We start from the raw sequence: 14,636 nt of genomic DNA on the forward strand, positions 1-14,636 counted from the left end.
TCCGAACATGTGCTCTTCTTTAACAAGATGTTAAGATTTAATTACATATATGAATGACAAGTAAAAATTATGTACTGACAAGTAATTACTACGTTCTGTATTATTATTCTACCATTATGATGTAACAAAATCGTACGAAAATTATATTAATATATAAGCATAAATTTTAGAGCGTGTTTTAAAAATAATATGCGTTAATGACATCATTTTTCTTTACTTTTCAGCTTATGGACTTGATTAGTACGACTTCTGAGCGGCTCATTTAATATTTGAACAATGCAATAGAATTTTCCAATAGTGCATATGTTACTTGTATCGAAGTACATTGTATAGCGACATAATATATTTGAATATTTGAGGTTCTTGATCTGAACGATATTCTGCGGAAAAAATCTGGAGCGGTCACAGGTCCCCTGTAAGGCGACACAGGTACATATGGGCTCTTTCAGTGAATGGACCAAATGATATAAATTATTTATAGATTTCGACACCAAAGCGCGGGGAGGGAATCGAGGGTGTACTGTTCCAACTGGGGCGTATACCCCGAGGGGGTCCACTTGCATCAAAAGCCCCTCGAGGCCCCCTCAACATATGCATTTTCACTCGACCACCGTAAGCCTATATAAAATTGATTCCTAAGTACCCTGGATTTCCTGTCAATCTCGCGTGTCTTTTAACACCTATCTTCGTTTGTTCTCTACACAAATCTTCGAGTGTTCAGTTTGAGTGCAAACATGACTGAAAACGACACTTTCGTTTGCTCTTTCTTTCCTGTTGACGCTCTTTGCAAATGACTATAATACTGGTACGATGATATCGCCTGTACTTTTAGATGTTTCAAAAATTTCAATTAATTTCATTCGCTTCAAAACTTTTCGTAATAAACCTTCATATAAAATCTGATTATTTTAACACACATAAGTATTATAAACGACCATTTTGATAAATTCAGTCCTTAAAGAAACAATAAATTTAATGTAACAGAGAGATATTATTTTAGCCGCATTAAATTTTATTTGTCGGAGACTAAACTAGAAGAAGAAAGGCGAAATGCATAGACTTTTAGTGTACACGTCTCATAGGGGTTTAACTGATCGCAAAGTTCCTGACGAGTGATGTGTAGCAAATTTGAAGACGGGCCCAGAGCATCGTACGCTGTACCCCCCGGGGTCCAATCTAAATCAATGGGCTTGTGGGTAATCGCATAATAATTACTAGAACCCCCTCTACCGCCCATCTGTCGCTAGCCAAGGGGTGTTCAACCCCTACAAGTGGCAGTGTGCAATGTCACGGCAACATAGACGATCAGAGTGTCTCAGCAGGTCCTATTGTTGTTGACCATTGTAAAAAATATCACGCAGTGTCACATATTTCCTCGGTTTTCGCGCGTTGTTTAAAATTTTTGTCGAATGCATAACACATATATACTAGCAATTTAAGGAAATAGTGCATTATACATAATTGTAATTGTAATCTGTTTGATAAAGTATAACATACTGATAATAATCCTCTCGTGAGGATCTCAATCGCCTTAACAAAAAAAATATGTATAATGATTACGAAAAACTCTTTATTAAACTGTTACAGGCAAACAAATGATACCTACAATTCTGATCGGTTTATTCGTCGGATTTTGTGATGGTTTACGTGGACCTCATCATCCACGAAGTCCTGTCTCTCATCATCATTACGTCCCCCAGAAAGATGTTAAAATAACGCAAGATGCACAACTACTACAGGATGCTACGTTAGTTAACACTTAACTCATTTATTTGAGTATCATAATTTTATTTAAGTATGTGTTCGTTGTTTTACTTTGTTATTGTTTTATCTTTACTCTAGTTTTAAACTTCTAACAATTTTGCATTTTTAGAATTTAATATTACAATAATCAACAAACATTATTTTTATCGTCAATTATTTTGCGCATTTTCTGTATTATTTACCTTATCCATATTTGTATAATTTTTATATAGTTCTTACCACTGCGAAAGCTCGAAATATAAGCATTAAAATTTCAGCCACTTAAAGGAAGACATAGGATCAATGGCGGATCAATTGGACTTTTCGAACATGACTGAACAAGAAATCGAATTCCATTACTTCAAGTACGTCTGTAATACTAATAATAATATATTATATTTTCAGTGCTACAGTAAATAATTTGCACATCTTAGTAATATCGTTATCAGTCATTATTGTGAAGAATTTCTTAAAGGAAATATGCTCGGTTATCTCTCGTAAATTAAATATTTTTATTGACTAGCAAATTTATTCGTATTTTCTTTCTTTTTTAAGTATCAAAAATTATTTTTATATCTAAATTTTCATTCAGAGTTCATGATATCGACAATAATGCTAAATTGGATGGATTAGAAATTCTCTATGCGATTCAACATACGTTTCACGAGAACAGACTCGCCAATGCTGAACGTGAAAGTTCGAATGAAAATACCAGAACTATGGATTACGAAGATGATTTGCCTTGGATCGTAGGTGCGTATATCCACAATTATGTATTCAAATTAGAACAAATTTCGTAATAGAAATATAGAAATTAAGATATGAAATACTGAAAATGTAATAATTATTTCTGTTATAAAGAACTTGTAGACAGAGTATTGAGGGAAGATGACTTAGATCATGATGGATACCTTGGATATATTGAGTATGTACTTGGAAGACAAAGAGATCACATTGCTCAAGCAAAACGGAATAACAAATTGGAGAATTAAAAGCACATCTAGTACAACGCATTTGGCCGATGAAATAATTAATAGATTAATCCTGTATAACATATAAATTTATGTCAAAAACATACGAGAAACAAGACCTTTTGTTTCTTTCTAATTAATTGATTTGTAACAATTGTCTTCAACTGAAATGTACAAAAACTGTAATTTTTAATACAATCCATTTTAATCTGCAAAACAGTATATTATTTATTTCAGGTAATTAAAAAATCATCCTGTATACTACAATAATAAATAATCAAATTTTTTCCATACATACCATGCAATGACTCGTCAAATATTGTTATTTTTTTGATTAAGAAATACTCAATATATTAATTCTACTTTCGTAAAAAATAGTTATGATTACTTTAATTATTATGTTACATGATTGTAATATTGTATAAATACACAAATATTTAAAAAATTGTAATATAAACATACCTTTTTTATACACATATATCAAAATTAACCTTTTATGAACCTTTGAGCTTTAGTATTTATTTTTTTATTGATTTTTATACATATTATTTAAAATATGTGATTATTCCAAAATACATAATGGATTTTCTGTTACAAGAAGACATTTTTCCCAAAGATCTTTAACTATCTGTATCTGTTAAATAAAAATAATTTAAGATATTAAATTATTTGTTGAATAAAAACAGTTAAAATGCGAGAGACTCTACTGTATTATGATGCTACTCTGAAATGATTTATGTAGTTTTCTGTTTACCTTATTATCTTCACTATCAATTGGCAAATCTTCTACGCGTATAAAGTCAGGATATCGCAATATCATATCTCGTATAGCAGGTACAAATTCTTCACCAACTTCTAAAAATTGTGGCTCATACTCGTGATATTCTTTAGAATTTTCACTCGAATAATATATCCTAAATGTTTCATCCTCTTTAACTAACCTAATAATAAGAAATAAAACTTTTGAATAGTAGTTTTGTTCCAGTATAAATTTTCGAAATTTAACGTCATAATTGTATGATTTTTAAATGCAAAATCAATCAAAATTTTCAAATATTAAACTTACAAACAATTAACAACTTGTAATTCTAAAAAATTAGGGAATAACTCAAATTACCTTATACAATGAGACCTTAATAATCGAATTCTAGTATCAGGTTCTATCTCTACCCTGTTTTCAACAATTCCATTTTCAATCATCTTTTCGCCATCTTGAACAGCAGAGCATTCCTGTTCACTTTCAGAAATAATAGGTGGTAAACAATCATGAATATGATTTTTTGCCATTAAATCTGCAGCTTTATCTATGTCAATATATTCTATTAATTTATTAAATAAATGTTTTATTCTATCCTTGAACTCATCCTTGGCACTGTTCTGAATATCAGAATATGCAAATCCACACTGCCTTAGGTAATCAATAGGTAATCCCTTTCGAAATTCACTATCTGCTTCTATAGCAGCTGTTAATGCATTTGGAAGTAACTTCTCCAAAAAGTCACCCCAACTGTTTTTTTGGTAAACACTTAGTGTAATATGGAGACTATGTGTATTGTCAATAGTTTCACCTTGATGAATCGTTCCTCGTGGAAAATATAACAAATCTCCTGCATTTACAACTGTATCTAATATAGGTTCGCCAATCTCAGATTGTGAGAAATTCTTCGAGGAATACCTTGGCAAATATTCATTTTCATTCCGTGGTTTGTACAATCTCCATCTCTTTTTACCTTCAATTTGTAATATAAAGGCTTCAATATCATCATAATGTGGAGCAAAACCTTGGCTATTAGGGGGTGTTAAATAGGAATTTGCACCAACAAAGCAGCCAAAAAATTCTTGTAACGTGGCTGAAAATAATAAATATCTTTCATTATAGAACTGAAAAGTTATGTTCCATATGTTTATATAAAAAAATTTTTATGTTATAAATATTCTCTTCATAAAAAATACCATTTAAGGAATGTAACTTTGGTATGTATGTTTGTGGATTTAACATTCTAACAGAACATCCATTCATATAATAGTCCCAAACAACGCTTGGAATTGCACGGCCAACAGGATTATGCGTTTCTCTTATGCCATTTTCATACGAGGTAATATCAATATTTTTCGTAAATAAAATATGAGATTCCCTTAATATTTTATCCAACATTGGAGTAGACATAAGCAATTTATAATACTTATGAAAATTTCTCTTTACATGGACAGGTGTTTTTTCCCAATTATTTCTGGAAAGAGAAATGGTATATTACTCATTAACTTATTAATTATTGTTAATTATAAGTACATATAATTTGTAACTATTTTAAACTTACTCAAAAAAATCTTCTACTTTCATAGGATGTATTAACCATTCAAACATTGAGCGACTTGTTATTAGTGGATTCTCATGATTTTCTTCAGTTATGTCACAATTGGCATAAGCAGTCTTTCGAGTATTCTTTTTTATTAATATTTTGCTTTTAATTTGTTTCTGTTGCTTCTGTTTAATCTGTTTCATTTTTGCAACACCGCTATTTACCATTAAAACAGAATTTCTTAATTTTTTTTTTGGTTCAATTTTCTTTGAGCTAGGAATTATAGCCATTTTTTTATCTCCTTTATGTATTGGTTTTTGAATTGATTTATTTTTCTTAGAAGATACAAAAGAATTAGTCTTTTTAGATATTAGATTATTCTTTCCATTTACATTTTGAATTTTATTTATTGTTCTTGGAATCTTATTTATCTCTTGAACACTTTTATGCACAGGTGCTTGTTTTGCCTTACTTCGTATTTTCAAATGTGCATCATTTTTTAAACCTCCTCGTTTTTCTGGAAGACTATGTTTTCTCTTTAATCTCTTTGAATTTGATGATAATTCTACATTCTTACGTTTCATAGCATACATTGCAAATGCAGATGTTGGTTCCTGACATTTAAGCATCTATAATTATTAAATGATATTATGTAAATAGTGCATAAAGTTTTAATTAGCCTGTTTTAAGAAGCGAATTTCCCTAATGTTAGCTTATGTTAATAGATTAGTTAATTGGTTAACTCAGTATGAAACTGTTATTACACGTCTAAATACAACAATAAAGACATATAAATATAATGATAAATAACTATAGTATATATTTAACTTGCATATTATAATCAACAAAGTAATTTATACTACAATAATAATTTATAAACTACAAATAAACAGTGTAACCGGCGAATTATAGGTTATATTGTAATGTTTTATCAATATGATAATACAATATTACTTTTTAACATTACCGTGAAATGTACACATCTACATGAACTTTATGATTATAATCCGATCAAATTTAGCAGCTAGCTAATATTATTGTTGTCATAAAAACTCTCAAATTGAATTTATCACTGTCACAAGATCACAAGTTACTACTTACAACCACGGTCATGCCACAACACGTGGTTATGAATGGGTCATACCAGATAGGTAGCAGTTTTAAACATTCAATTGAAAGCGGCATTCAATTTATAATATTTCTTATAAGGAAATGGATTCCCCATGAATCGAAAAATACAATCAGCATCATTTTCAATTTTGATTTGATTAACAAAGATTTTAGATATTTTCAGAGAAGAATTTTTCAGACGCTTCCAGTGGTTGTGCGGAGGGGCTGGGACATAACAATTAGATCTCTTTTGTCGAAGAACTTTATTGTTGTGGTTTCTTTGTCTTCTTTTTGTATTTTATTTATTACATAACGTTTTCTTATCTGACAAATTTTACTTTTACATCCAGTATTCGTAGTTAATAATTAATAATAAAAATAGAATAACACAAAAGTATGATCATTACTTTATACTAAATACTTTTACTTGTTTATTCACATATACATGGTTTTAGAATCATAGGCTTTTTGTTTTTATTAATAAATTGTTTATATATATATATATATATATATATATATATATATATATATATATTATATCTAGTAATTAAAATGTAAAGCGATGAAATGAGGTAAAATTGTATCTTTTACATAAACGATATATGTATATCCATAAGAAGAAAAGAAATACTCTATACATGTGCTGGAAATTGAATAATCATTTTTATCAATGCACAATATTTCATTCGTAATATTGTACAACGATAATTAATAAATCAATGCACAAGCTAAATATCGATATATTAAGTATGAAATTTAATCGTTGATGACACACAATGCACATTATTCCTATTGAAAATTAATTGTTAAACACTTATAAATATATTTTATACTATACGTATGTATATAGATGTGTGTAGAGATATAGATGTCGGCGTATTTGTATCTTACGGTTAATAAATAACATTTTTCCCGGCATTTTGATAAAACTTTTTAACAGATATACTTAAGTACATACTTTCAGTGTGCAACCGATAGTAAACTAGCAACACGCCTCTTAACAAATATCTATTCACCTAAATATAAGCGCCTTATTGTTATCAGTCGCATTTCGACATGTTTTCACGATGAATTTTTCGTATCCCAAGCGCATTATCCTTAAGGTGACCATCCCCCATCGCAGAGTATGTACAATTTGTGACCTTTCTATCGTAATTTTGATTTTATTTACAACCCTTTTAACCCTTACTCTTTGTAATCATGAACGACCACGAAGATACTTATTTTTCATTTCTCCGAAAACTCCAAATTCAGATTTTGTAAATCTAAATACGAAGCAACAACTTGATCGAAACCAACAAAATGACCGAGAAATGAAATAGATGTAACCATTTTCAGTAACTATTCTACTGTAAAATGAGAAAAAAGAAAAAAGACATAAGAAAGTTGAAGTGCAAAAAATTAATTTCAGATTGTTTTATTGGTGCTAGAATCCATGTCATAATACAGCTATTTCATATTACACGTATCCGAACCCTCTACAATTCTCTATAACTTTCGTACATATCGTGTGACTCGTGTTTCTGACAAAATAGATCCGAACAATGATTCCTAAAATTGCCTAGCGAGTCTAAAAGTATAGCATGATAAAAATATATAGAGTGTACATATATGCACGAACGTAAAATCGTAAAACCACAAATGCTTCGTCGTTGAGTCGACATCTTTAAAAATTATACGACAGAAGGAATGCCCGAAATGACCTTGAGTTTCTATTCTTTAAACTTCTCTATTTTACTTAGAAATATGTATCTCCGAAAACTTACCAGACGGCGAACTATCTCTTAACGATGATCATTATATTATATATCAAGGAATTTGTTATACGCACGTACATGTACTTGGGGGTTCACGAGCCAACGTTTTGAAATTTTTGTACAAAGTCATTTCTGAACGCTTCCGTATATACTCCGCTTATACAAAACTTTAAAGACTTAAAACTACAAAAAGAAGCATTCGGGAAAGATTACATCAATTTTTCTAGCTCCACTGCCGTGAAGCGAAACTGCGCACACCTTTAAAATCTAATTGAATATTTTTAAAACCTTCTACATACCGTCTTATTCTTAATTATAGTAATACCCATAATACGAACATTTATTCGAAAGAATCGTCCTATTTTATAATATGTATGTTTAGAACGATAATTGCACAGTGGTATATGTTACAACGATATTTACAGTAGTCTCGGAAACAAACAAATTTTTCCTAAGGTTCCTTGCTTGAACCTTACCTGGATTGTAGAGGGCTAACGAGATGCGTCATTATATTATATAATAATATGCAACTCACACAACACGTTACATACATATTATATAGAAATTGGAATACGTAATAGTTGTATTGTGCAAAATGTAAATTTTTATTGTACGTGAAGGTTGGATGTCCAACTACGAAACTCAGAAAATGGTCACCTCGGTTTCTTAGATTTTTTGTTTTCACATACATGTATATTCGGTATTACACGTTTCACTCTCGTTCTCGCATTTTCTCTTTCTCTCCCTTTCACTCTTTTTATTACGAGGTTCTCTATCTTTCTCCCGCGCTCTTTCACGCTCTTTAAAATTTGAAAAATCTGTATTCGCATTAATAAATTCAAACTTATTACTTGCCACGTCGAACACGCGCAGATAAAGCGCCAGGCACTTGTAGATATAAGGAAGATTTATACAATTTTTTCTATCCGGTGGGACGTCGAATTTAGTTGAACAAGGCAGTTTGTAGGACGGACGACGTTGTTCTAATAATGTCACAATTATTTCGATGACGCGTCTATTATGTTTCCTTTTTCTTTTTTTAAATCGTCCTCAAAACGTGTATAAATAAGCCATACACTTAGGCGTCCTGATCGTGTAACATATCTTATTCTGGAAAGTTTACGAGTAAACTTGAGTGAAAATAAATAACAATTTCAAATGATAAAATAATAATGTCCATCGTTCCAAAACCCATTATTTAATTCTAAATTCGATTAAAAAACTAAACAAGCACCTGCTATTACATGTTCCAGCAGAACAAAGTTATCTACCTGTAATATGCGAAAGTTCGTATTGTTTAGAACGCAAGAAATAAACATACCAGTAAACGTACATAACATATATTTAAAACGATACAAAACCCAAAAATTACTTCTATAAAAAAATGTTCCATATAAATAAAGCCTTCGAGAAGTGTAATTTTTTGTAAATAAACATTTCGATTATTTCTTTTTGGATTTGTATCTTTTTTTTTTCAAAATCCAACAGGTACAGTAGTATTCGAACGTTTTCCTCGCTTTCGCACTCTCAATATTAAAAAAAAAAAAAGAAAAAATAAAAACTAAAATAGTTCGCATAAAATGTTAGCCGATAAAAATTTTAAATAAAAACTTCGAAAATAAGTGGTTGATGTCACGTCTTCGCTACAATTGGCATCTATCATGGACTTTGACGATTCAAAGTTCCGACCATCGCGTCGTCTTTACCATCTTTTTATTTCTTCTATTTACATTGTTTACTCGTCGACGATACTCTTCGAGACTGCCAATTGTAGTTTAGATGCGCTCAACGTCGCTACTTTTACACTCTTCCGATTTATTCATTCGTAATTTTAATGTTTCCTCGCACAATTTTTCACCCGCTATGTAGATGTAGTTAATAGGATACTGATCAAAGACGCCGCTTCTGGTCAGCTTACAGAATTAGTTCTTCGTTGAAAATTATATGTATAAAACGTTCATCGATTACAACAAATCACTAGACTGGATTGACACGATAATAAATGCTATATTCATTTTAGTCGATAGATCACATTATATATAAAGCTTGCAAAAAAGAAAGCTCTTAGGTTGCAAAAGAAATTCTTGTATTTGTTATATGTTTATGTGAATGTGCAAATGTTTGTGAATGCGAAATCCTTCTTCGATAATCGAAACTCGTAAGAGAAAATTTGTTAACTAAACGTACTTTTAACTAAAATGGTTGAATTAAGTTTCATTAAAGTTAAAAAATTAACAAATCTCATGAAATTTCCAGAAATCAGTTTTTCATCGATACGATCGACGATAATATTAAGCGTGGATATGAAAGATTGATCGCTGATGCAATTAAAGGAATTTGCAAACTATCGATATTCTTGTAACGATAGAATTAAAGTCGTCCGAGAGGCTTCCTACAAACGGCAAACGTATTTAATTGCAATTTACATTACTTCGAAATCACAAATTTGCATAAACCTTTCCTTACAGTAATTAAGGTGCTCGAGCTCACTGGTACGAAAGGGTTAAAGAGAGCTCGTGCTTAAACACATAGCAACGTAATAGAAGGTGCGCAAACATCCTCTGAGATCACTGATGAAGAAGCGCGTGTAGACAAGAAATCAGAGCACGCTCAACAAGAAATTATACAAGTTAGCTTAGCCTATAAAGCGTTACTTTTACAGTCGGCTAATTATTATCATTGTCATTAATCATCATTGTTACTCGGTTACCCCCTTATTTCAATATGGTTATTCGTGCGATACTCATATTCGCATTTTAAAACGGATTTAATTAGATAAGCCTAAAACTACGATACTATATTATGATGAATCGTAAAATTCATTGGGAACGCCATCACTGAATTTGTTCGGGGTGCTGACATTCTTAAAGCTAATATTTTTTTGTCATTTATACCCCTAAGCACCTTCACACGTGTATGTTTTTTTGAGTGCTTAAGCGAAGTAAACTTATGCTATGATAAAGTTTTAACATTTTCACAAAGAAAAGGATAACGGCTAGTGGTTGGAACCTCGTAGGAAAAGCAAACAAAAAATATTGGAAAAATATTATACAACTTCTTCGTGTATTATACGAAGCTATCGATTCTCTTGTTTCTTTCTTTATGTAAGTATATAGCGATGAACGGACCACTCCTTGGACTGTCTATGTTTGGAAATGTATCGTATATAGAAACATAAAAGAATGAGATTTAAAAGAGAATTCTTATTATCAACGTTACGAATCTAAATATTACCAAAAGACTAAGACAATATAATACAATCACGTCTAGAAAAATGACATGTAGTTTCAAGAACGATTTTATAATACATGTAATATGGTAGATAATTATTCATAAAATACATCCGATGTTTAACGGTTTAAGAAATAATAAAAAAAAGTTACATATATAACACAAAATATAAAAGCAAACTAATTTAACAATTTACGATGTAAAACCATAAAAGTACTAATATACATTCTTGCTTCGGTGCAAATAGTTACCAATGTACATTCTACTGTTTTTAATAACCGTATGATTACTCAAGACATTCAAGTAAGATAAGAAGTTAGTAAAATATCTAATTTAGAAAACGAGTTCTAAAAACGAGATAATAGTTTTTCATTATTTATACACAGTTCTGTATTGTCCGTACTAATATCTCTATTCGTCACTATATACCCTAATTTCTATTTCCTTAAGACCGTATTACAAGTTGAATTATTTGCATTTCCTGGAAGTTGACCAATATCCGTTTAACATCGTACTAATCTCGTTAATACAAGTTTTCCCTTTATCGTAAACCTACGTAATATTTGTTGAAAATCATAATATTACAACGTCAAGGTCTTTGGCGGCGCTTTGCCAGTTACAAAGGCTAAAAGAAAGAATCACAATTCACCTACATGATTTTGTGCAGAGATAATGGTACAGTGGGATCGATAACGAATTAATATTTATACTGTAGAATGATTTGATAAACATTCAATGGTATCAATAATTTATAATTTATCGAAATCGAACTTGCTTAATTTTTATTAAGTTTATCGTTGAACGCCACTTAAAAACACTGACGATTACGATGATCTTTTGAGAACAAGATAAAGACATATCTTTTTCAAAGACGATACAGCTTATTAATTATATATACGAAATCACGAAAGTCATGATAATAGATCACGAAACTCGATCACTTGCAAATACGATTGATTACGATGTAACCTGTAAAGCTCTTCGAAATACAAGTATATTTATCGTCATCTTACTCCTGGTGGTGTTGTATAATTCATATCTATTCTTTGCACATGGCATTTGTTAACAAATGCAGTACAGTTAATCTTCACATATGCATATATATATGTATACGTAGATGTATATACATATATACGCATATATATATGTACACATATATATATTGTAGGTATACAAATATAAATTATTTGCCTTATCTTAAAATATTCGGGACTCGTGATAGGAAGTAAATTCTTGTTTCGTGAATAGACTCGGTTATTTTATTACAATACTAAGTAAAGATCATTTAATAAACCTATCTGTCTTTTCTAAATTGCCTCGTGATTTCTTCTAAGTGCAAGTTTACAACACGCTGCGTAAATTTATATACCTTATAAAAATTGAATTTTGATCGAAATATTATTTATTCTAATGTAACATTCTTTTTTATATCAGATTTAAAAGATCGATAAACGATGTATAACTAATACGTGAATTCATCTTGTTAAAATAAAAATGACAAAAATCGTTCTTAACGTTCCACCTGTTGCCCACCGAGCATTATTTACTAAATGGGATAGTGATGTATTGATAAATTACTGAGGTATATTTACAAATGGAGGCTAGTTCTTGATCGGGCGCAGGAAAATATCAAATGTCAGCGCAAGCCCATAAGAAAAGAATCCCGTTAGAAAGGATTGCTTAGATCGAGATACGAAATGTGAATAACAAAATAACGAATACTTTATTTTGAACTACATAATTGATGAATGCTTTACTTTTGATCTTTTACTTCATCGATGTCAATTTTGGTATTTACTTGCGCACCGATTATATTTACACTGCAACATTTTGCAGCACTTAAATTGACTTAAATGTAATCTATATCCATATGGCCTTATTACGATTCAAATCGATTCGTAATTCATTAATATTTAAACTTTTCACGTTCTACATTTTGGTATTTTCACACCCATGAGAATAATAAATTTATTTTCTTTCCATTAGTCAGAACTCGTAACTTCTCTTTTACTTTCTATACTGATTATATTATTTACTTCTGTTTACCTGCTGCCTTTAATTGCTTGGAACTGATTCAACCACTGAACTATCGTTGTGAACGTTCAAAGATTATACTCAGACCTTTACTCATAATCAAATCATATTTAACAAATTACCTAATCTGTCATAAAGTCAAAAGCTAGGCATTAAACGTTATGATTACAAGTGATAACCTACGGCATAGACTTAAATTTATAATTAGAATAAATATTATTGTTAGATTAAGGTCCTTTTCATACTTTCCGAGATAATATTAACATTGTATCGCTTGTAAATCTAAAATTAGAATCATTAATGCACAAAGTTCTACAAATTTCAGGTGCTAATCTACTCTATTATCCAAATTGCAATTCCAATAATTAATATTTTAGGAATGATCTTTTTCCTGTTGTGTTTTGAAATCTCTATTAAAATACCAAACGTTAGAGTAGAATTTTTGCATTTATTGTCTATTTATAAATTGGCTCCTATATTAAATAAAATTTGTAGAACTCTATCACGGATATTTGTTAAAAACCTTTAACAAGTTTCACAATTTTATAATTTGCTTCATCATGCAATGATATGATGTTTAAATGTTATTAATACTGCTCTGTGTTAAATAAAATTAAATTATCATTTTAAAGAATTACCTGTGTGATTATATTTAAAACAACGAAAATTATCAAAAATTTAACTAGTGTATTAATGATTCTAACGGTATATAATAAACGATTTCTGGGGCACGTCAATACATACCTATACACTTCATTATCCTATCTATTGCCTCTACATTGTAGTTACTTGCAAGGCTCTTAACACAATTATTGTTTCGATTAAGATTTACCATTTACCTAGTTCCACTTGCATATGAATCATGAATGATGAACTTTTTGAAATAAAAACTTGAGGACCTTAAAACTCGCATTACACGATAAATAAAATAAAGCTTATCCTAATAATTTCTTATTATATTTTGAATAACTTTGCATTTATTAAATTACCTTATTCTATTCTTAATCAAGTCATTTTCCGTGTCAATAGAGAATCATCATCAGCCAGGATCTAATGCCATATAGATATCATTTAAAAGTACTTGCCTTGCTTGAAGAGATGTTTCATATTTCAAACATACAGATAGAAGGTATTCATTTACCTTCGTCGATATGAATAAAGTACTACCACAGTTCAAGCTACGCAATAATTCTCGCTCCATATACAAAGAATAATGTCTGTGCAATTAAAAAAAAAGAAGAATAAAATATGTGTCTCTGGATTTTCGGTTGATAACGTTAAATTGTTTGTATGTGTAACATACTATTCTTTTACATAATTATAATTCAATAATCAAACCATATTTCATTCTACTTATTATTATGAAGAACAATTCTTAATTACATATCATTCGTTTGAAGTTTTTCTTAGTCACATGAGAAATTCTTAATCTGTGTTTGTATATAGGTCAATCTTTTAGATATTCTAAACAACCCCAAAAATGACATTAG

At 30.1% G+C, this 14,636-nt stretch overlaps 2 protein-coding genes across 5 annotated transcripts; one reads left to right on the forward strand and one right to left on the reverse strand.

The window, feature by feature from the left end:
• The first annotated feature begins 1,595 nt into the window (after positions 1 to 1,595).
• LOC138185762 (multiple coagulation factor deficiency protein 2 homolog) lies at positions 1,596 to 2,931 on the forward strand. The gene is made up of 4 exons (XM_069124935.1): positions 1,596 to 1,747; positions 2,022 to 2,108; positions 2,336 to 2,496; positions 2,605 to 2,931. Exons 1-4 carry the CDS (start codon positions 1,596 to 1,598, stop codon positions 2,733 to 2,735), a joined length of 531 nt encoding a protein of 176 aa, XP_068981036.1. The 3' UTR covers positions 2,736 to 2,931.
• Positions 2,932 to 3,030: 99 nt separating this feature from the next.
• On the reverse strand, positions 3,031 to 10,002 carry NO66 (Bifunctional lysine-specific demethylase and histidyl-hydroxylase NO66). 4 transcript variants are annotated; one of them, XM_069124931.1, is made up of 6 exons: positions 6,116 to 6,336; positions 5,033 to 5,643; positions 4,668 to 4,945; positions 3,832 to 4,564; positions 3,469 to 3,655; positions 3,031 to 3,348 (listed from the first exon to the last, which is right to left on the reverse strand). In XM_069124931.1, the coding sequence occupies exons 1-6, from the start codon at positions 6,197 to 6,199 to the stop codon at positions 3,277 to 3,279; spliced, it is 1,965 nt and encodes a 654-aa protein (XP_068981032.1). In that variant the 5' UTR covers positions 6,200 to 6,336; the 3' UTR covers positions 3,031 to 3,276. The 4 variants fall into 4 exon arrangements, with proteins under 4 accessions (XP_068981032.1, XP_068981035.1, XP_068981034.1 ...); XM_069124934.1 differs by lacking the exon at positions 6,116 to 6,336 and adding an exon at positions 8,737 to 10,002 and having other exon boundaries at positions 3,194 to 3,348; XM_069124933.1 differs by having other exon boundaries at positions 3,194 to 3,348; positions 5,969 to 6,162.
• Between the last annotated feature and the right edge of the window lie 4,634 nt (positions 10,003 to 14,636).

Source organism: Bombus flavifrons, chromosome 12 (genome assembly GCF_040668555.2).
Source record: "Bombus flavifrons isolate JBK064 chromosome 12, iyBomFlav1_principal, whole genome shotgun sequence".
NCBI lineage: Eukaryota > Metazoa > Arthropoda > Insecta > Hymenoptera > Apidae > Bombus > Bombus flavifrons.

Coding starts and splice junctions, on each gene's coding strand:
- LOC138185762 (XM_069124935.1), top strand. CDS start 1,596: ATGATACCTACAATTCTGATCGGTTTATTCGTCGGATTTTGTGATGGT. Junction 2,109..2,335: donor ATCGAATTCCATTACTTCAA/GTACGTCTGTAA, acceptor ATTTTCATTCAG/AGTTCATGATATCGACAATA. Junction 2,497..2,604: donor TGATTTGCCTTGGATCGTAG/GTGCGTATATCC, acceptor TCTGTTATAAAG/AACTTGTAGACAGAGTATTG.
- NO66 (XM_069124931.1), bottom strand. CDS start 6,199: ATGCCGCTTTCAATTGAATGTTTAAAACTGCTACCTATCTGGTATGAC. Junction 4,946..5,032: donor AAAGTAGAAGATTTTTTTGA/GTAAGTTTAAAA, acceptor TTCTCTTTCCAG/AAATAATTGGGAAAAAACAC. Junction 4,565..4,667: donor AAAGTTACATTCCTTAAATG/GTATTTTTTATG, acceptor TATTATTTTCAG/CCACGTTACAAGAATTTTTT.